Source organism: Panulirus ornatus, chromosome 41 (genome assembly GCF_036320965.1).
Source record: "Panulirus ornatus isolate Po-2019 chromosome 41, ASM3632096v1, whole genome shotgun sequence".
NCBI classification, from domain to species: Eukaryota; Metazoa; Arthropoda; class Malacostraca; order Decapoda; family Palinuridae; genus Panulirus; species Panulirus ornatus.
This window is the reverse complement of record NC_092264.1, coordinates 3,227,427-3,252,023: the sequence shown is the minus strand read 5'-3', so window position 1 is coordinate 3,252,023 and position 24,597 is coordinate 3,227,427. Positions and strand designations below refer to the sequence as shown.

At 43.1% G+C, this 24,597-nt stretch overlaps 1 protein-coding gene across 1 annotated transcript in view; it reads left to right on the top strand.

Moving 5' to 3' along the window:
- LOC139761627 (putative neural-cadherin 2) overlaps window positions 1–24,597 on the top strand; it is a 216,499-nt gene that overhangs the window by 168,500 nt on the left and 23,402 nt on the right. The window contains 11 exon segments of the mRNA XM_071685900.1: window positions 1,499–1,618; window positions 4,128–4,243; window positions 6,168–6,332; window positions 14,175–14,303; window positions 14,800–14,977; window positions 15,996–16,140; window positions 16,600–16,688; window positions 19,365–19,528; window positions 19,905–20,054; window positions 20,995–21,021; window positions 21,023–21,172. Coding sequence (XP_071542001.1) covers window positions 1,499–1,618; window positions 4,128–4,243; window positions 6,168–6,332; window positions 14,175–14,303; window positions 14,800–14,977; window positions 15,996–16,140; window positions 16,600–16,688; window positions 19,365–19,528; window positions 19,905–20,054; window positions 20,995–21,021; window positions 21,023–21,172 — 1,433 coding nt within the window.

The following is a 24,597-nucleotide window of genomic DNA, read 5'->3' as shown; positions in this document are numbered from 1 at the left end:
TTTTTTTTTTTTTTTTTCCAAAAGAAGGAACAGAGAAGGGGGCCAGGTGAGGGTATTCCCTCAAAGGCCCAGTCCTCTGTTCTTAACGCTACCTCGCTATCGCGGGAAATGGCGAATAGTATGAAAAAAAAAAAAAAAAAATATATATATATATATTATGAGAACCAACGCACGTTTATTGCATTTTTTCCCAGTATACCACAAGGCTGTGGCTTAATATTCAGTGCAGTGATTTGCCAAAGTGATGGGGTCATTGAGCCGGGCCTGAAACATTGTAAGATATTGGGTCACTGTCGGACCCCTCTGCCTTCACAGCCGCCCAGTTTGATCGTTATGATGTCCTCGACTTTTTGATATAAACTATAGTTTACGAAAAAGAAACCATCCTCGTTAACCGCTTGAGCACGACTGCTGCACGGCTCTTAGACACGCCAGTTTGACCTCTGAGTCTCGCCAAAGGTCACGTTACTCATCCCCCACAGGGGTCATACTTGAAGACTGCACTGTCGTGCGCACGTTATTACTTCAAGGTGGAGTCTGCTCCCTTCTATATATATATACAGAGAGAATGGGGCAGCACACAATATCATTCCCCATTTCCATATCTATAATTACGTGTTGGGTTAAGGTGATAATCTCATCAGCTGGCAGCCCTGTAACCTGAAGTTCACCACTTCGTCCATCACGGACGTACAGCTTCCTCTCGGGTCCTCCAGTACACACTCCTATATCACTGGGTTCCCATGTGAGAGTAATACAGATAAATCTCACCGACTGGTGCTTAATGAAGTGCCAGGTTCACTTGGGTACCCTCGTCCTTCAAGAGCAGCAGAGCGCTGAAGGGGTGTAGCTGAACTGTGTACATTTTGTGGAGGAGGTGGTGGTGGGGCGGCACGTATGGCATCAAACTCCATGAAATTATTGTCCAGGTTGACAACAGGTGTCTGTCGTCTTCTCTAACTGCCTAACTGGGAGTTCGAGTCTTCATCGGTGATATAGTCTTTAACGAGGAATAGATTCTTTTAAACATCTCAAGAGTTTTAGAAGACAAAGAGCTCGTCCCTACCATATTTTTAAGGAGGTTCCACGACTTTATTGATATGTCGAGAGGATCACTGGCCTTCACAAAGGCTGAGCGTCTCCACCATTGGTTCTCTGTCCCGGAAAGCAACATGTTATCCAGAGAGTTCACTGTTTTCTGATCTGGCGTTCAGTATAACGAGCGGTGCTTCCCTTTTTATTTTGATCAAGGAAAGTTGTGTGTTATCTAGGGCTTCAGTGTCCGTATCAGGCGGCATTCACACTACTGTCTGATCCTCTGTGTGTGTGTGTGTGTGTGTGTGTGTGTGTGTGTGTGTGTGTGTGTGTGTGTGTGTGTGTGTGAATGCTATTCGTGTTGTGAGTTATGTCCGTACCATCCCCCCTCAGTGTGCCTATCATTACCACGGCCGAGCCATCTGCTCCTCCAGCACTGATCTCTCCTTCTATCCCCTGACAGTTACGCAAGTGGTGGGTAGGGGGAGCCTGTTCTTCACGCAGCCCAGGGTGGAGGTGTTCGTCAAGGAGAACACGGCGCCTGTTCTACTGCTGACACTCCACGCAGTCTCCAACACCACGAGTTAGTATTGCTTTGCCCCTACGTAAGAGCTTAGCCCGCCCCGCCCAACAAGAGATGCCTCATCTACCTATATCTGTCATATCTGTTATCTGTTCATTCCCACCAATGATATATCTATAATCTCCTTGCCTCTCATATCCACTAAGTTAAACCTAGTTTTCAACACTGATATATATATATATATATATATATATATATATATATATATATATATATATATATATATATATATATATATATTTCTATGAGTCCGCGGGGAAATGAAACACGATAAGTTCCCAAGTGCACTTTCGTGTAATGATCACATCATCAGAGGAAAAATAAAAGAAAGAAAATCGTAACAGTCCACTGATATACAACGGAGACGTATTTTCAAATTGGCCCATAATTATCATTACAAGGTAGATAATCGACTCGTACCTGTCACCACCTAAATTACCCACTTAGTTACCTGTTAACAGTGGGACAACCCACGTACAGTCACGGACATACGTCTGTCCCTAAATTCTCGAGACGAAGGATGACAACAACAGACACCTCGTCAGTGTCAAAACATGAGACCAGAAGCGGTCGGTCTAATTGTTTCGTAACTTTGCCTCACAAGAGCGGGCGTCTGTTCGGACCGCCGAAGTTCCATGCTTCGAGACATGTATCCAGCCTGAGCATAAAATGTCTTAACTTTCTCTCCAGATGGATAATGTCTGAATATCTCTCACGTTCATTAGTTTAGCAGAGAGGCCAACTTCTAAAGCTAAGCTAAGAAGCCGGTACCGAGTCTTCTACGCTGGTCCATGAATTTGCACGTGACATTATCCTCGAGGATTTTTCGAATCTTTGATACTTACGAAGACTAGGAACAGACATCTCTTCGGCTGACTGTGCGTTAGATATCTTTGGGACTGTTTGATGATATCATCAACCCACCTATCGCTATTGTACAGTTGTTATAACAATGGTGACACCGTTTCACGACATCTGCAAGTTTGCATTCCTCTCAAGTTGCAGTTCTTGCCACTTATACATCTCCAGGATGGTAGCGCCAACCACGCACTTCTCTGTGCTTTTGACCTGATATCATATTGGCAAATTTTTTTCCAATATCTACCAGCTTTTCGGCAGTTACGTGAGAGCTCTGGTCAAATACACATCAATACTGTTTTGCATGTGATGACGGAAGTAAAACCCGATTTATTCTCTGTATTTACCGTACCCGTTTGGTGATGAACATAATGTGAACTCCACGCAAGATCAGAGAACATTTAGGTATACAAGTTATCAATGGGACACCAACATTGTGAAAAAAAAAAATGCGAAGGACTTTAATGAACATTTTCCAAAAGGTTTCCCCCTCTAGCGGGATCCAACCCTCGCTGTTTGACTGTCATTTACATATCAATAGATGGATTTTTTCTCCCCCCACTCTCTCTCAGAACTAGACCTCACATCCTCACCGGGAGCAACGCTTGCAGCAATACAAACAGTAGAGTCGAGAATCTTGTCTTCTTGTTCTTTTTTTTAAATGTTCTTTCTCGAACTGTTCCTTTCCGTCGAAGTTAGAGAAGCTGAGAGGATAAAAAAAAAGAGGAAGTCTGTTGTTTGCTTATCTCACGACCATGACGGAGGTACGAGCCTTGAACACGACGACGGTACGGCCCTTGAGCACGAGGGTAAGACCCTCAACACGACGACGGTACGACCCTTGAACTCGACGACGGTACGGCCCTTGACCACGACGACGGTACGGCCCTTGACCACGAGGGTAAGACCCTTGAACACGACGACGGCATGACCCTTGAACACGACGACGGTACGACCCTTGAACACGACGACGGCATGACCCTTGAACACGACGACGGCATGACCCTTGAACACGACGACGGTACGACCCTTGAACACGACGACGGTACGACCCTTGAACACGACGACGGCACGACCCTTGAACACGACGACGGTACGACCCTTGAACACGACGACGGTACGACCCTTGAGCACGACGACGGTACGACCCTTGAGCACGACCCGTGCGAGGTGTGCAGTTGTGTTCAGGAAGATAAACTTTCAACAACGTTTGAGTTCTATTTGCTTCCTACCTGCATTGTTATCTTCCAACAGTTAGAGCAATTGAAACAATTTTCCTCAAGATGTTTTAAGTTACGGGAATGGAGGAAGGCAGCATGCATGAACATGTATATATGTATATACATATGTATATCTCTGTGTATGTATATGTATGTATAAGGTAAAATACATAGATATGTATATGTGTGTGTGGGGGCATTTTTATATATATACATGTATTTGTGGGTGGGTTGGGCCATTATTTCGTCTGTTTCCTTGCGCTACCTCGCTAACGCGGGAGACAGCGAGAAACTATAATAAATGAAAATAAATCATAATATATAATATATATATATATATATATATATATATATATATATATATATATATATATATATATATATACGTATATACAGATTTGTGAAATGGATTTTTCTCGTGTGTACGACAGCTTCCGAAGTGGTGTATAGCGTTGTGGCAGGAGGGATGGGCGGCCTGTTCCGAGCTGACTCACGCACTGGTCACCTCACTCTCACCGCCCCACTGGACTATGAGACCAGGAGTCAGGTCAGTCCTCGAGGCACAACCAAGTTATGAGGTGTCAAGGGTCAGGTCAGTCCTTGAGACAACGTATGTGTTATGAGAGTAGGAGTCAGGTCAGTCATCACGAGAGGTCATTTACCCCTCTCATACACACACACACACACACACACACACACACACACACACACACACACACACACACACACACACACACACATCTATGACAACCGTGGAGACAGAAGTTATATCAGTCATGTCCACGCACTTCAAGAGACAAGTCAATGTACACCAATCACCTCAGCACTTCAGTGTTCCTAGGGGTCATGTCTACCCCTCACACACCACATTTCGACACTATTTACAAAGTAATGGCGTCATGTCGAACCTACACCGCCTCTCTGCAGACAGGCACAGAGGTCATGTCAGATCCCACCTCATGTCGTCACACCCCTGGTATGAACCGCGAACCACCCTGTCCAATAAACAGGTTTGACCAATGAGGTGACATCAGAAATCCTTGATGCAGACACATAGCCTCACCTGGAGCCACGACCCCATTCCCTTCCATTACTCTCCCAGTCAGAACGCCTCAAAAGCATTTAGTAACATTTACTCCATGAAATACACATTAGCACCTTCTATGAACCCTCTCTTACCACTCCTAAAATATCTTATATCCAGGTCCATAAATGCCACCCATAAAACACCCTCATTCTCATTGGTTATATTCACACAGGTTCTTTAAAACCTGGTCAACCAACACACACAGCCTCTGCCTCCTGAAACCAAACATCCCTCTTGGTCATCACTCGCCCACACACACCTTACCAGATGTACTCCACAGACCTGCATCTCTGAGGGTCGAGAATACACTTGTGCTCCCCACCAGCCTTTATGTAATGGCATCATTAATGCATTCTGTCAGTCCTCAGGCACCTTATCTTGTGCCATAGATATGTTAAATGGCCTGGTTATATATATATATATATATATATATATATATATATATATATATATATGTGTGTGTGTGTGTGTGTGTGTGTGTGTGTGTGTGTGTGTGTGTGTATCAACCTTTGTTTAGTTGGGACTGACAGGAGAACAGATACCAGAATTGCTTTTTGCCGTTCATGAATATATCTAGGAAATGACAAACTCGTTTAATCAAGAGAAATGTACATTGACGACCAGTTATTTTGAACAGCGCTTTTCACAACCACCAGAGATGACCTGCCCTCTTGTATGCATTATGGAACTGGAGATGTACCAGCCTAACCATGGATTCAACTGGATAGAATCTATAATTTCATTTACTGAAATGTATATTTCAGGGCCAAATTCTCTGAAGGCTGACCAGCTGTGTGTGTGTGTGTGTGTGTGTGTGTGTGTGTGTGTGTGTGTGTGTGTGTGTGTGTGTGTGTTACATTGAATACTCAAGTGTTTTATTTACATTTTTTTCCATGTATGGTTCAGAAGAGGGAAATGTTGATGTATAAGTTCCCAAGACACTAACGTAATTTTTTTTCCACATCTGTCTTTAGAAAGACATAAAAAAAAACTGCACATTGCAAAGTTAAGCTGTAAACTCTGTGAGACGTGCTCTTGCCCCATACAAAAGCTTTAGCATCTGTACAAAGCATACATGTGGTCCATACTTAAGCTTGAGCATCTGTACAACGCATACACTTGGTCCATACTTAAAGCTTTAGCATCTGTACAACGCATACACTTGGCCCATACTTAAAGCTTTAGCATCTGTACAACACATACACTCCATACTTAAGCTTTAGCATCTATACAACGCACACACTCATACTTAAGCATTAGCATCTATACAACGCACACACTCCATATCTAAGCTTTAGCTTCCGTGCAACACATACACGTGTTTAGGATCTGTGCAACATCTGCGTCATCGTCCAGAGGTTCTGTGTCTTCTCCTACGACACAGTACGAGTTAGTGGTGGGCGGTCGTGCAGGGGAGGAACGGGCGTATGGTCGTGTGGTCGTACTGGTGACAGACGTGAACGACCTGCCGCCCACGTTCTCACGACCCTTGTTCGAGACGCAGATCACAGAAGAGGACGACCGGCACCTTCCCAAGGCCATCTTGCAGGTCAGTCTCCCTGACTCTTACAGGTCAATCTCCCTGACTCTCACAGGTCAGCCTCCCTGACTCTTACAGGTCAGTCTCCCTGACTCTTACAGAACAGTCTCCCTGACTCTTACAGGTCAGTCTCCCTAACTCTTACAGGACAGTCTCCCTGACCTGCAGGTCAGTCTCCCTGACTCTTACAGGTCAGTCTCCCTGACTCTCACAGGTCAGTCTCCTTGACTCTCATAGGTCAGTCTCCCTGACTCTTACAGGTCAGTCTCCCTGACTCTCACAGGTCAGTCTCCTTGACTCTCACAGGTCAGTCTCCCTGACTCTCACAGGTTAACCTCCCTGACTCTCACAGGTCAGTCTCCCTGACTCTTACAGGACAGTCTCCCTGACCTGCAGGTCAGTCTCCCTGACTCTCATAGGTCGGTCTCCCTGACCTGCAGGTCAGTCTCCCTGACTCACACAGTTGTCGATGCATTAAACTATGTACGTGCTACATATATACTGAAGATGTGTACCATCATACTCTTTTGGTCATAAATGAATCTAACAGAAAAAAAATATATATACGTCGACTGCAAATACACATCTCCATCCATTACAGTCACATAAAATAAAAACACTCACCCCCTTTGAATGTATCAGCATAGCAGGACATTGGCACACTAACCTATGTAACCTATGGGGGATGCATTTCCTACAGAGTTATGTATGTATATGTATTTCTTATGATTTTTTTACCTTCATAAATCTCTGTGAATGTTATCATTCTCATGTTAAAACGAATTCATTATCAGACGAAACAGTTCTTAAACTATCATATCTAGCACTGTAATATCATATATATATATATATATATATATATATATATATATATATATATATATATATATATATATATATATATATACTTTTTCATTAAATATTCCATTAGTGTAAGCATCTAAATTTTTCGTTATGTTGCTCTAATTCCAGTTAATGATCTGTAATAAATAACTGCCAGCAGCAGCCTTTACTAAAAAGTCCAGACCTGTCTGGTGTTTTATCAGAATTAAAAATAAATGATAAAGAAAATGTTTTCTTCAACAATATATTCCTGTTACAGGGCGGAAGAAACTCAACTCTACGCGTCCTTATCTAAGAGCAGAGGTCGTTCAAACTAGTGAACACCACCAGACGTAATGTATAAAGTTATAAAATTTGATAGAATTTACAGTTATTGGAATACGAGAATACTGCTTCTGTGGTGTGGTGGGTAGCGTTGCTGACCATGAATCACGCGGGCTGGGTCCGAGTCCTATATCATAAAAGTACATTCGCTTTATGTGAACTTTTGCACAAACGCGTTGCACCATTTGTGCAATCCATACTCCCACTTTAAATACAAGGGCACTCAACTTATATTCCTCGTATAGTAACATCTACTTCCTCATTTAACTAAAACAAAATATGGGGTATTCATGTTGATAATACAAAGTCAGTCTTAGTCCAGTCTCAAAACATAATTAAGTTTCATTCTCACTTTATTCACAGTCCATTCTTTCCTGCCTTCCATCTACAGCTATGTTTGCGACATGTTAACTAGACGGTGTCTGTGTTGCATCTTGCGAACGCCTTACCATATCCTTCGTCTGTCTTCTGTTTCTGCAAGTCTATGTTACAACCCAGCATCTGAAGCTGTTCAGATTTCCAACCACAGATAATATTTTTCCCTCCTCCCTCCCTCCCTCCGTCGTGACATAGGAAACATCAAGTTGTCATCAAAGTACAGACGTCCCTCGCATACTCTGCCTTGCTCGTCTTTGATCGGACTGGCTTCTACACTACATCTGATTGTCGGATCATACTGCTGTTGCTCCCCGTTACCTAAAAGCAGAGTAAAAGCCGCTTAACGCAATCTCCGCCATGATTTGACCACCACAAGCGTCATCCAACACACACACACACACACACACACACACACACACACACACACACTACTCGCACTACGTAAGGATGGCACGGGAGCAAAACTGCATTTCTGCCTCGCTAAAGAAAATCCCCGCAGAAGGTAATTCCACCGATCAAAACGCAATCAAAACAGGCAGTTTCCAAACTAGGTCAGGGATCAGTAATGTACATTGTGGCAACTCCCTGATTAATACCTCGTCCATTACCATCAGGTCGGTTAATCTACATTACTCGCATTTTAAGCCAAACTCGTATGGTTCCAGGTTAGCGGACGAGGCTATTCTGTTACCACGTGGACGATTCGTATAACGATATAACAAATTTTTATATCGTCTTAGTATACTCTCCATATACGACTGTAAGCACATATCCACAACGTATGAGATGGGAAAATCATCTTTATATGTGGAATTATAGTAATTTAAGAACAAGATCAAATCCAAGTGTATATATAGATATATTTTTTTTTCTCTCTTTTTCCTATACTTGTTTCCCGTTTCCCACGTTGGCGAGACAGCGCCAGAGACAGACGGAGAAATGTCTTCATTCAGTCATGTCCACTCTCTAGTTGTCATGTGTTATGCATCGAAGCAACAGCTCCCTATATATATATATATATATATATATATATATGTTATCCCTGGGGATAGGGGAGAAAGAATACTTCCCACGTATTCCCTGCGTGTCGTAGAAGGCGACTAAAAGGGGAGGTAGCGGGGGGGCTGGAAATCCTCCCCTCTCGTTTTTAATTTTCCGAAAGAAGGAACAGAGTAGGGGGCCAAGTGAGGATTTCCTTCAAAAGCTCAGTCCTGTGTTCTTAACGCTACCTCACTAACGAGGAAAATGGCGAATAGTATGAAAAAAAATATATGTATGTATGTATGTATGTGTGTGTGTGTGTGTGTGTGTGTGTGTGTGTGTGTGTGTGAAAAAACCTACTTTCTTAAGATAGGTCAATACATGTGACGTCCTGAAACACCTTAAGCTTAATGCTGGAATAATATCAATTCTTTTCTAATCCCTCCATTAACTGTGTCTGGTCGTGGGGCTAAGATGGGCACTGAGTGCGATTTTGCATCATATGTATCAATGTGTTCTGTGTCGCCTGAATTTCATTCATGTGTTCTCAATGAAGACGGATGGCGGACGATACCGAGAGATGTATGGGTGATCAGGGTTCTATACATGACGGAGGATCAATATAACTGTGAGTGGTTATATACTGGCAGCGTCCTATACCTTGGTTATATATTGGTAGTCCCCTATAGCTTGCTTCTATAATGGTAGTTTCCTATACCTTAACAAGAGACACACGTCGTGATCATAAGGTCTCCTGAACGAAATGGAAAGGTACATCTTAATGACCAATACATAACCGTGGGCTAACGATCATTTGAAGCTAAGCCAAGCGCGTCTGTGATTAATTAGGCTGAAGATCTTGTTAAGGGAGCTCCTGTGATTGGATTAATCACGCACGGCAACCCAATCCATCCAGCCGCATAGATGGCTCACCTTGTGACCCTGGCTGCATCCTAGTGTGAACTACGAGACTCCGCGGACGGAGTGTAGAGCGGTGGGTGGGGGGAGGCTTGAATGAGGAAATGAATGTCCTCGATGAAAAGACACGAGGGTAATGTACTACATCATCTCTGTAATGCCTTATGCATCTATCTATCCACTAAGGGTTCGCTATAGACCTTCTGCGATTTTCGACTCATTTTGTGCCACAGTTAACATGATGAACATGTCGAGCGACGCGTTAAACTCGCTACTTTTAAAGGCAAAAAGTAAATTAACGTTTGAAAAACAAACACGCGACGGGTGGCAGTCTTGTCCCAAAGGCCCTGCGACAGGCGCGCTGTCCAATCTCTCTTTTGCAACGAGATACATGGCCCAGTCTACAGGTCGCTCCCTAGGGTCTAGATGACATGGAGTCGTGGTCTCATATTTCCAGGAGAGCGACAAGGCTTGCGGCATTGGCTTACTTGGCGGACCTGACATGCCCGCCAAAAACTCTTCAGAAATGCAGTGGGAAGAGGAGCATATATATATATATATATATATATATATATATATATATATATATATATATATATATATATATATATATATATACATTATGTATATATATATATATATATATATATATATATATATATATATATATATATATATATCAAGGTTGCGTCGATTACAGCGGAGCCCTGAATTTCCCTACAGGCCCCTTGATCACTGGGATAGGACTCCTGTTCGCCCCCTTTAAGGTTGGAACCTAATTCTCCCTCGTTGTGAATGTCTCCAAATAAACGTAAGAAAAAAATATATAAGAGAGAAGGAGGTGAGGAACGCATGTGATCTGGACAAGGGTGTTTGATCTTAAATAAATATAATACAATACCATCATAAACGTAAATATTGGCAGAAGGGATCATCTATTTCAGTGTATTATCAACCAGGAGGAGAATTATAAGACAGAAGACACACGTCTAAAAGCCTTTTCCACTTCACATCCTGTGGTGGTGGTGTGTCATCTTTTCGTTCATACAATGTTTGCCCCTCGACGCCAACCCTTCAGATGAATGGATCTAACATCCCTTCCTCCTGTGATCCACCACATGATACGCTCCAGTATTCGCAGTTCTCATTTCCCCCAACATTTCTCTCCGTGCATTCAGGTTTTCAGGCATTAAGCCTTTTCATATATTCCTTCTCATAATGTTGAGATTCAAACCCCATCAAGGGCGTACCTCAAACTCCCTCTACCTCGTCGTATTGCCAGTGTTCTTCATATTTTTTTTTCCAACATATCCCCCTCCCATGGTTACCACACTGCATTCATATGCATATCTGCCCGTATTCAGGAGTGGTAAGTTATAACCACACTCGTCCCCATCACCACAGCCTTTATAATCTTCTTTCTCTTTCTCTTCTAAGACAGAGTGATGCCTCTGCCCTGGTCTTTCTCTCTGGTCTCTGGCAGCTCCATAAAAGACCCTCTGGGGTACTTACACTGTATTTCAACCCTTCCTCTTTTACGTCATTCTCCCAGAAAAGGGAAAGAATCTATGACTTCTTCCACAATGTCTTTATCTTCCACTCACTCTTTCTTTCTCCGTAATCCTTTGCTTCAGGTACCTCGGCCACTCTCATAACCATGAATATGGATCATTTCGAGCCAACGTTGTACGACATAATCCGTGGCGGTATATCTTTATACCCTCCGGAATCCGTGGCTGTTCCTCCGAGCTACACACGGAAATAAACGTCTGTCTCAATCACGCGATGAATTCCTATCACTGAACAAGTAACCCACTGGACTCTTTACAGGAGCCCGCCCTGCCCCAGATATAGTCTAATACCGTGTCTATATACTTAACGACGTTGATAATTACAAGATGATTATCTTTTCGCGTTCTTTCAACTGATTAAGTGGGGGGTGATGATAATATTCGTTCATCCACCGCCCTGGACCCCTCTGTTAATTAACACCACACTAATTGCTTTTCATGCTGTAAGGGCCAAATAGTGTGGAGGGGAAGGAAAGTAGGCGAATCGACCACTCACGTGATTATTCCTCTGTAGATTAATCTATTGATCGTTGGCCATGTTTCACAGTGCCCGCCCGCCATCGCCGACACCACAGTGGAGAATCATTGCAGCACACAGTGGCCATCGTTACGCAAAGCAAAGTGTCCACCGGTACGCAAAGCGTAGGAGGCATTGTTCATCTTCCTCCTCCTCCTCTAAGTCTTTTTCCTCCTCTTCCCCCTCTACAGTATGGGAACCTACAGCACAAAATAGAAAACTCTGTAGTACACGACGGGAACCTTCAATACAACAAGGGAGTTTCCAACCCAGAACGGAACTCTGCAACTGGAGACACAACTGGAGACGCCGCAATACAACACGGTACTCCATCAATACATCAAGGTACTCCACAATACAACACGGTACTCCACAATACAACACGGTACTCCACAATACAACACGGTACTCCATCAAATACATCAGGATACTCTACAATAAACCACATCCCCTCATAGCATGCACCAGGCGACGTTCTGAGAAAGAGAAAGACCGCACCACATCATCAAAACTGAACGTCTCATTTTTCGTCCACATCTTCCCACTCTCACGTACACTAAGTTCCCTCTCTCCTTGAGAAGACTCAGCCACTGATAAAAACAGTTGGCCACGACGCAGGTTAAAGAGGGAGGACTGCATACACAAGAGGGTCCACACTGCCTGACTAAACCAGTAACATATGGGATCTCCTTAATAGGATCTTGGGCTCGAGTGGTCACAGTCTCACACCTGAACTGTCTGCAGACCATCTTGAAACTCATTCGATGAGGTGTTTCACCACATACGTTTCGAGGGTTCAAAATGATGGTTTATCTTCGACGTACATCAGTACTAAGTCGTAATTCTCAAAGGTGTCTCTCTCTGCATCATGCGATTTCGATGGATGTTGCTCAAACAGGTCGATTATCCTCATCATTGTACGTTTAAATAGAGACTGTCGTCTGGTTGAATGATCGACGTATTCGTCTTTAACCTGGTCGAATGATTGACGCATTCGTCCTTAACCTGGTTGAGTGATCTACGTATTCGTCCTTAACCTGGTTGAATGATCTACGTATTCATCCTTAAACTGGTCGAATGATTTACGCATTCGTCCTTAACCTGGTTGAATGATCTACGTATTCGTCCTTAACCTGATGAAATTACTGACGTACTCGTCCTTAACCTGACTGAATGATCTACGTATTCGTCCTTAACCTGGTCAAATGACTGACGTACTCGTCCTTAACCTGACTGAATGATCTACGTATTCGTCATTAACCTGGTCGAATCATCCACGTATTCGTCCTTAACCTCTTGAATGATTCATGCACAGGAAATGGCAACGAGGACTGCCTTTAATACTGCTATTCCTTATGCATTATCAAGAAAACGCAGACGTTCACTTTTATCTGGTTCTTTATTAAGGCAAAACTCAATTAAGCACAAGCAAGAGGGGCTGGGGTTCTTTCAGGATATATTATCACTGAAGATTCACGTCGCCTCGAAAGCTAAGGTGTATAATGTAATTACTAAATTCCATTTCAAATCAGATATAGAAAAAAAAAAAGATACGATACGTCAAAGAAATGCTGAGAAATGGTGAAGGAAAAAGGCGTGAATGATGAGGGATGGGAAGATACGAGTTGAAAGAAGAGGATATTGGATTCGGAAATGATTTTTTCTCCATAGAGCCATGTTTTTGATACGCGGAGGAGAACTGTAGTTCTGTCGTGAAACAGTTGAAACTACTGATGAGCTCACTTTAATTACGCTCTGTAGACCTCAGGATAAAAAAAAATAGCAAGGACTATTGCACCGTTGTGATGTTGTGGGGTTCACATGAGAGGCATAACATCTGTAGACTTCCTTACTGTATTAATCTATGTGATGATCTACATATTAATCCCTGTGGGATTAGTGTGGGGATTAATCCAGCAGGTATGGCGATCTTAAACTGACTCTGATGGACCGTTGATACGACTTGATCCAAGCTGGTTTAGCGGTCTGAACTGGTAATGATACAGCTGACCAACTGAATTGTGATGGGCTCCTCTGAGCTTGTGTGGTAGAGTGAGTTGGCCCTGTTTGGTGTGGTGGTGTGAACTGATGCAGCGGGTGTAGCGGTACAAGCTAACTCAGCTGGTGTGGTTATATCAAATGACCTACTTGGGGTCGTACCACCTGACGACGTAGGTGGTATGGTTCGTTTGACCTTGCCCTAAGCTCGTATGAACCAAGTCGAACCACCTTGTATGACAGTGGCACCACCTGACCTCAGCTATCTGGTGCGACAGTGGTATCACACTGATCCATATGGTGTGTGTCGTTCTTCGGCAGGTGGTGGCGGAGGACGGCGACGAGAGCGACATGGACCAGCTGCGGTACACACTGGCCGGAGACGACCATCCAGAGACCAACACGACCTTCTCCATCAGCCACACCACCGGACACATACACCTCCTCAGGGTACGGTACCACACTCCCCACGTACTTCATCCCTCCCTCTTCTTACCACGACGGTACGACCCTTGAGCACCACGGCGGCGTAAGGTGACGTGACCTTTTGGCCTGACCCCTCTGGGCCGCCTCACACCAAGGGTCGTGCCCTTGTGCTCAATCATTGTACCATAATGATGCAAGGGTCTGAACCGCTGAGTCATAAAATTCTTCAGGGAAACTTCTGGGATATACATACATATATATATATATATATATATATATATATATATATATATATATATATATATATATATATATATATATATATATATATATATATCCTTTACGATATCTTGACCTTACTATAATGCCTGAGGTGATGAACACCTAGGGCTTGACTCCACAGCTCATTCACAGAGTTACTTTCAAAATAAATTAATGGAGAGATGATGCGGCCCTTCAAGAGGGAGACGTTCAGGTGGGAGGGACAACTGATGTGATTTTGTCTTCCCGTCTGTGGCAGCCGTTAGACCGGGACGCGCCGTCGGGGCGGGCGCGATGGAAGCTGTGGGTGGAGGCCACGGACGGCGCCCACACCGCCCACGCCCAGGTCCACGTCAACGTCAAGGACATCAACGACAACGCCCCCTTCTTCCCCCACGACGTCATTGACGCGACCGTCTTGGAAAACGCCGACGCAGGTCAGTTACTCGGAACTCCTCAACAAATCCTTTGTATATTTCCCGAGTATTATACCATCTGAGAACCTCTCGGAGCCATTACTCACCCAATAATCAGTTTAGATAATGAGTTAAGACAATGTATTTGATGATAAGCTGGGCCATCATTTAACATCATGCGATGGAGATGCTCTGGTATGAACGGACATCACTCACATGCATTTATCTCTAAGATAAAGGGAAACGTAACATAACATAGCAGACATTCCTGTAGAGCTGTATCTAGAGAGTGAGAAAAAGTTCAGACCTCACTTGCCCAGCAGTAGCTCATATTACTCTACCTACAAAATTGCCACTTACGATCTCGTGTTACTGAAATCAGACACTGAAGTTTGGGCACGCTGGACAAAATATAGTAGTAATCGACCTGTTTTTCTTCTTTATAAAGTCACTACCTCTGGCTTGCATCTGGAAGTACAATGATATGATCTCATTTTTTTTTTTTCCTCTTCCCTCGACTTCACTAAAAGCTGCTTCAGTGTTGATCTAATTTCAGTTCCCGTGTGAGGAAATTCTTTGTAGAGAGTTACCTTATCGACATGATTTCCATTCCTTTGATCGTGGCTGAGGAGAGATTCTTGCGTTTTACCATCTAAATTATCGTTATGTAAGGAATTCTTCTCACTCAGACCAATTTTGGCGTTACTTATTACGACGATTTAACCCCTTCAGTAAGACGAGTGAACCCCTTAAATACAACTCGACCCTTTGAGTGCGATGACTTAATCCCTTTGAATCCCTTTCAACCCCGTCAGCAGGTCACCTTAACCCCATGATTACCACGAACTTTAACCCCTTGAGTACAACGACCTAAGGCTTTAAAGTACGTTGATTCATCCTCTTAAGTACGACGGATTGCGTCACCGTAAACCGAGACTCAAGCCATCGTACCTAAAGCGTCAAATCGTCGTACCGAAAAGCCTTAAAGTTCGAACTGTCGTACTCGAGGGGGTTAAAGGTGGGATACGATGCGCGACAGGGACGGAGGTGACTCGGGTCGAGGCCACGGACCAGGACGACCCCCAGGAGAGCACCAACGCCCTCATCACCTACTCCGTCGACAAGAACGTCATAGACGAGCAGTCCGGGCGACCCATCTTCTCCATTGACGCCGTCACGGGCAGGTGAGTGAGTCGCTGGAGTCCAGGGGGGGAGGCGAGCTCAGATAGCACGGTGGAAAATACGTCCATCTCGAGAGTAATGGACGAGAGGAAGTCGACCTGTGTGTGTGTGTGTGTCTGTCTGTGTGTGTGTGTGTGTGTGTGTGTCTGTGTGTGTGCGTGTGTGAATACATCATGATTTGTGTGTTGCGGGGATAGAGATTTTACACTCGTGTTGCCCCGTCTCATAACCTTGTATATATGCATCATGTCTTTAGTGCTATGATTGTGTACACACACACACACACACACACACACACACACACACACACACACAGATCAACGAGGATATTCGAATGACTAGGTGTCTGGGAAGGAGATACGGCATGTTATCACTACATAAACCTAGCTACAGCAGGCCAGGTGATTTTCGTCACCCCTTGACTCTAATTCTGCCAAGTATGACGACTGTGTCTCCGGCAGGATACGCACGGCGCTCTGCTGTCTGGACCGGGAGCAGACATCCTCCTTCGTCATTCAGGTCGTGGCCTCCGACGGCGGAGGCCTCAAAGGTCAGTAACAGTTTATTTCTCACGTTTTACGACAAGGTTCTGAGAGGGTACAGTGGCTAGGCCCCCCGCACGACCCTGTGAGCACGTCTGTACGACCCTTGAGCACGACAGTACGACCCATAGGTATGATAGCCTGGCCTCTTAACATGAACCTCCACAGGTAGATCAAATTGCCACAATCCATCATGCCTAAAAGGCTGTACGTACCATCGTGCTCAAGGGCCTCACTGCCATGTTCACGTCCCCCCACACTATCTTTCGGCGTTTACGACAAATGTACTTGGAGGCTGGCGACGGGTACTGTGCCTCTACGTGGCTTCAGCATCAGGAAAGACAGACCTCCTCCCCCACCACCCATTACCCCCAGCACGTAATCCCGATAACGACACACTCCTCTCCCTGGTTCCTCTATTAGATTTCCATGTGATGTGACATCTGCAATGTAAACACGAACGTGGGCGCTGATCCGCACTCTAGTTGGCAGGGAACGTGCGGTACACTAAGAACGTCCACAGCATTCGTTATGCTGATTTCGCATCCTTTTATTTTTTTTTTCGAATACTTTACTGGTTGTCCCAAAAAGGGTACTTTAAAAGAATGAATTGGTGCCTATCCTTTTTTTTTTTAGTAGATGATTTATAGTCTTTCATTTGTTGTTCGAAAATGGCTACACCTTCATAGAATCGACAGACAAACATTGAAAGCCCGAAAGCCAGCTATATTCGAAAATGGTTACACCTTCATTGAATGGACTGACAAAAACTGAAGTCCTAAAGCCAGCTATACGAACAAACCCCCTTTACATACCACAATCCCTTTACTACATTGCTTTTTTTAACCCTCACTCACACGAAGCGACACGAAATCTATCTAAAAAAAACACAGTTGGCAACACGACAATAACACGACACTAGACAACAGAAAATCAGAAGTAAATGCATCACAAAGAGACAACGATAATCCTACCCAGAGCTTTCGTACCCTCACTATGTTTCCACCCTTACTGATTGTGTACATATCAATGGAATGTTTATCTTTCTTCTGTTCATCCCACATCTTTAACGACATACATTATAACAACAACAACAACAACAACAATAATAGTAATAATAACATGAATAATAATAATAACGGCAATGTTACTAATAACTACTAATAACAATAATAACATAATAACATCATCAATAATAATAATAATAATGGCAATGCTACTAATAACAATAATAATGGCAATGCTACTAATAACTACTAATAACAATAATAATGGCAATGCTACTAATAACTACTAATAACAATAATAACATAATAACATCATCAATAATAATGATAATAATGGCAATGCTACTAATAACTACTAATAACAATAATAACATAATAACATCATCAATAATAATGATAATAATGGCATTGCTACTAATAACTACTAATAACAACAATAACATCAATAATAATAATAATGATATTGGCATTGCTACTAATAACTACTAATAACTACTAATAAGTACTAATAACAACATTAACATCAATAATGATATCAATAATGGTAATACTACTAATAACTACAATAATAACAATTATAAAATCAATAATGGTAATCATACACTAACAATAATAATAATAATAATAATAATAATAATACATGAATAACAATAATAATAATGTTATCATTATGACCTCAATAACTCAGACTGCCTCCACTGCACACTATATGGCTGATCTCCTCAGACAACTGCATCCTTCTCCTCATCCAGGGACTACGACACTCCACATAAGCCAGTCATCCACCTCAGGCCCGAGTATGGCCCAACTCATCCACCATAAGAACCCACACAGATGGACGGACGCTTTGACCACATGAACTCACATATATACTTTCCCTTGAGCACAACGATACGTCCATTTGGTGATATATATATATATATATATATATATATATATATATATATATATATATATATATATATATATATATATATATATATATATATATATCCTGTCCTTTGACCTCGCTTTTGATGCTGTTATACTAAAGGGTCATATCGTCGGCTCAAAGGCCACACACCCAACACTTAAGTAAATACTAAGGTAAATATGTCTGCATGACTGAATGACACACACTCTGAAGAGTACTATAGTTACTCTATATTGAAAGACCGATTTCTGTACAGAGAGATGATTCAGAACACAGGTTCTTTTTGAAATGTACGGTGGAAGATGACGAGTTCAGTTTCCTTAACAGAGACACTGAATCTACCATCACCACTACCATATTGGTCAAGGTCCACCTTCGTCTCAGTAACCCAACTCCTTGTTGAAGTAGTTTGGCTTCCCGATGTCAAGTATGAAATCGTATACCATAATGCCAATAATGCTACAGAATGTCCCTGCACTTGCACTCTCTCTCTCTCTCTCTCTCTCTCTCTCTCTCTCTCTCTCTCTCTCTCTCTCTCTCTCTCTCTCTCTCTCTCTCTCCTGGGGAGGCTTTTATCCTCCCCTCTCTTACTCCCCGTGTCTCACCCAGGCTACCTCAAGCGACACAACCCCGTCACACAGTCGTGCGGTACTCCCCACATCACTAACAGAAAGACAATGTATGAGGGAGAATGTAATGGATACAGACAGAATGAGGAGGTGAGATCTTATACCACAATGACGTCTACTGTGGCTCTACCGCAGGCACGGGGACGGTGGTGGTGTCGCTAGGCGACGAGAACGACGTCGGGCCACACTTCACGAGGCGGGAGTGGCTGGTCACAGTACACGAGACCGTCCCGGCCAACACCTCCCTGGCGCTCCTCTCCGTCCACGACCCAGACACCACCAACGACTTCGCCTTCCGGGTAAGTCCTCTACATCATGCAGAGTTAAGGGTACATTGAACTACTAAACCATGGCGAATATAGCAACGAGGTCTTCCCTTCCACAGATATACAAACAGACATACAAACAGACAGACCCATAGGTAAATATGTAAAGAAGACAGACAATATGGTAGACTCACAATTCGTAAAAGAGACAGGCGTCTATACAAAGACACACACACAGACATACACGCAAACATACTGAAGACGTCGTGGTACGCTATAAGCTAAGCCTTCCACTGTCTTACGCAGGGATGAGTTAACGACTTTGCAATACGTTATCTGACAGGGTTAGACAGAGAGGAGCCTGTAAGGGGATGATGACTATCGAGTTAACCTGTTCCTCCTGCCGCAGGTGGTGGAGGGTAGCGGGACGGGCTGGGAGAGGTTCTCTGTAGTGGCGTCAGGGAACTACAGCGGAGCCCTACAGGCGCTACACAATTTGGACTACGAGGACCCAGCCCAGCGAGCAGGCTTCAGGTTTAAGGTCCAAGTCTCGGATAAGGTAAGACATTATCCAACAGAACACGAGGTGTCCTAAACAAAAAAGGCTTAGAAGCTAAATTGGCCATAATACATCTGCCTTAATCCTAATATGTGTATGATATAAATAATGCAACTCTATTAACCATAAAATAGGTCGTAACCACTTGAAATGGACAGTATGACCTTGAGGTACTTTGTGCTGACGGTGAACCACACACATACTTTGACCTGACCCTAAAAGGTCGGATGATATGTTCAGCTCATCATACCTCAGGTTATCCAAGGACGGTTGTTCAAACAATCAGATACCGTCACTAAGAAATTAGTTGAAATGGAATCCATTTGTACATATCTCGTTGAAATGTCTAATTTCGTTTAGATTTCACCTTATAATCAACTCACAGATACAAAGCGACTACTGGTTCTAATCTATGTTCTATGCTTCATAGTTAGTGGTTCTAAGTTTTGATAATCTCTTACAAAAAAGTCTATGGACAAAATGATCATGATTCACCGTTCCTACTCGGATCATCCTAACTTAATACGAGAGTAGAAGTTAAGATCTACTTACCTCAAGACAAGAACTTGACGTGTCTGTACACTGGCGTCTCTCTTCATGTGGGTATGATACCACAGACCCTCACTATCAGAGGAACCTTCTGTGTTCTCGGGGGATGATCTCGTGCTTACGAAAATGGGATGATGGTGAATGATGATTTGATATAAAACGTAATGGGACTAGAAAATGATTATGAAAAAAATAAAAAAGGGTTTTATGTATCTTTGTAATGTTCATTGGTGTGTTGTGGGGGGGTGTTATATGGAAAATTAAGACTGTTTCTCTGGGAAAAGAGTTGTTTGTTGATCATACAGACGTTATCCTGATGTATATTATATCAAACTTTACTTTCTTTTCCTCTGTGTGTGTGTGTGTGTGTGTGTGTGCGCGCGCGAAGCAGGCGGAGGAGCGATGGGAAGATGAGGAGCCACCTGGACGCTGCCTGGGTCAGGGTGGAGCTTCAAGATGACAACGACAACGACCCTCACCTGGCCACCACCCTGGTCAACCTCACCCTCTCGGAGACCACGCCTCTAGGCCACTTCCTCGCCTCCTTCACTGCCTCCGATCTCGACCAGGTCTGTCTCCCTCCTATCCATGTGAACCAACACCCTTCCGGACTGTGGAATGCTGAGGGCACCTTGATCCATGTGAATTCCCTTTTTTTCTATGAGGCAAATTGTCGTGGCTAATATACATTCTAAAGATCGACTAAATAGAATCACTCACGAAGGAAGGTGTGTCGCTATCACAAACAGGTATTCTGATCTGGTTGATACAGAAGAATATATCATAAAACAGTTTATTCTCGAGCAGGTACTGAATGACTGAGGACCTTGACTTGCCAAAATCTTACGAGTACATCACGACGCTCACATACGACAAAGGACAGCTACATCATGTTACACAAAAAAATACATCACTTCATTGACGAAACGACGTAATCGTCCGACCCCCATCCATCGAAACAATGCCACAATCAAACAAAAGGAGGGAAGGGGTTGGGTGGGTGGGTGGGGAGAGTAGGCAGTTTGGTGGATTGCACCAACATGTTGTCAGTCGCCGAGCGAAAACTTTTGTCCATATTTGCTAGCAGCAACGGAATCACCGGCAGTTTGGGATTCTCAAATAATCGTCATCACTCAGCTGGAAATTGAAACCTGGGAACTGCATATATATGTTTACTTGTACAGAGAACACTCACGTTATTGAATGTGTTTGTGCACAAGACCAATGACATATATATATATATATATATATATATATATATATATATATATATATATATATATATATATATATATATATATATATATATATCATGAGTTTTGTGCACAAATACACACACAGATATCCGGTTCTCAGTTAAAAAAGATAAAAATAGATTTCATTCAAAGGGTAGAGAGATTTGGATGGGATTAGGCATACGAACGTACAACGAAAGCCCAGTAACACATTGGTAAGGAATTATACATAAGTAGATGAATTAAGTTATGTGTTACACTGCCAAAGTCCCCTGAAGGAATTGGCAAGATTAATGTCGAGACGAGTGATACTAGAAGACTCAGTGATGGATCATAACAATACTAAATCGATAGGTAGAAAATAAGACACATCAAAGAGTCAGCCACGAGAATATAATTAGGACCTCCTTTGAGTTCAGTGTGAGGGGCCAATGTTACTTCTAATGTACAGAAATAACTTGCCAGAGGGAAATGGATTGCATCTGAATGGGTTGACAGACGAATATAAATTCCTGAAGGAATTATGGAGCTATAACAAGGGGGTTGCGAGTTGAGATGGAGCCTATACCTGTTACTATAAAACCATTTAAAAATGGTTACGAGGAAATCAATAATCCTTGCCCATTACATATCTTGCCATCAAACATATGAACGACACTATACTTCACGATTAACGTATTACTAACTTGAAAAGATCTGTGGAATAACATTCTATATCTGACCTTCACATCAAAACATCAACGGAAAATCACAACCTCACATTTAGCTCACTTAGCAAACCTTCATTGGAGTTACCGAACCATATTTTACCATTACATAAAATATAGATTTACCAAACCATATTACACTGACACAGAAGATATAGTCCTACCAAGTCATACTTCTTCATAAAGGAGAGAAAACGATGCAGAACTTACAAATCCAGAATTTAACAATGTCGCGAAAGAAGTCTACGGGCATTTCCACCCGTGTTTTACTACCTCTTCTAAAACTCTGCGGGGGTTGCAACGCACGTTTCACTACCCCTCCTATGTCTTGACCTGGACTTGCCTATATCTTGATACTGCAGGACTTCTGTGAAATTTGAGGTAAAGGCCGCGGACTGCTATAGCAAGTTATCCTTAAAACAGTTCATAAAGTAGAGATATATGAATAGATCAGTAAACGTACGTAGAAAACCTGATCTATACAAATGACTTGCCGGGAAGTCTGTTCTCCTCCCTGCAGATAAGACAAAAAGGTCGTGAGAGAAGTGAAAAGCGTGTAGCATTCCTTCATCTATGACACAACCTGGACCCCTCGGATGATATGGGGATGAGGTGAAATATCCCTCATTATCCTGACATTAATGACCTCAATAAAGCCTAATCTAGTGGGTGAATGAGGCGTACTTTAATGCTAACAAGCCTCGTGTGACACCTGGTAGAAATATACCCCCACAGGTCTTATATGATGACCGGGATACACACACTAGGAGGCCACAGGAGAAGTGATCGAGACGCATTTTGAAGCCTCGCATAACGTGTGTGTGTTATAGCCTTGCGGCCACAAGGCAATGGGGTGGGTCAACCACGGTAATTCCTCCCTCACCAAATGAGACAAAGGAACCAATAATTCCGTACCTCCCACTCCAACCTCGCTTATGTAATGTCCCTACGAACGTAATGGAAGCCCATTTGACTCGCATTGCTTGCTCATTTACCCGACAAATGGGAGAATAGACGAAATACCGAAAGCTTAGTAACTGTCAAGTTTGTTGCCAATAATGTGAAAGGGATGGCTAACTAACCCCCCGTACCCTGCAATAGATCAAGCCGGAGTATTTTAAAAATTCATTACAGCATCGTTGCTGGCTGGGATGGGTTCCTCAGTCCTCCTGCTATCGGGAGCGACCTCCCATCTTCCAGTTCAAGAGCTGTAGAGCCATGAGTTATTGGTCTGTTGCCAGGCAGCGGAGCAATATAACTCATGGCCATACGGCAATCTGAACTGTAGGGGGTCGTTGCTAATGGCGAGAGAAATGAGGAATCTTGACATCTTTACTTTGGTCCCGGGCGATGTTCTTGTTGCTCCCAGACCATATTCAGGACGAACCAAATGGTTCTGATAAAATTATTCTTATATTCATGCTCTGGAAATACATGAATTTATTCGTATAAAAAATCATTCAAAACGTAATCATTCTAAAATAACATCTTCGATTACGTGCTTTTTCGAAAGTACTCACAAAACGGTCACTAAAAAACCGCTCTCAGAATCCCCCCAGTAGACATTCTGTTCTAGCAGGTTGTGTCACCAGCCTGCGAGAAACTTCCATTTTCTCTTTATCTGAGAATCTGAAGTGGATCAGGGGAGGAAAAAATGGCGGGGGAGGGAAATGGACGCTCGAGATACAAGAGACCGGGTCATGCTGAGGCCCAGCGAATCCTAAGCAACAAGGTACAATCAATACGACTCACTTACTACCTCACTGCATCAGTATTCTACGCCTCCCTTCGCTGAGAAAATTACTGTCTTTTCTTCCTCGTTTTCTCCCTATCTTTATCTAAATTTCGCTTTCTCTTCTTTCCAGCAGTGAAGGCTCTAACCCTGGCTTTTAACCTAACCCAGTTTAAAGGCTAGTGTTGTCTAAGCTTTAGCGAAGATGAGGATAGAGTGCAGACGGACTTTGGGCCGAACCCATAAGGAGTTGAGAGAGAAGTGAATCTAGGATTACCGAGGGTGTAGTAAAAACGAGCTGGGTGTTGTTTCCTTCGCTA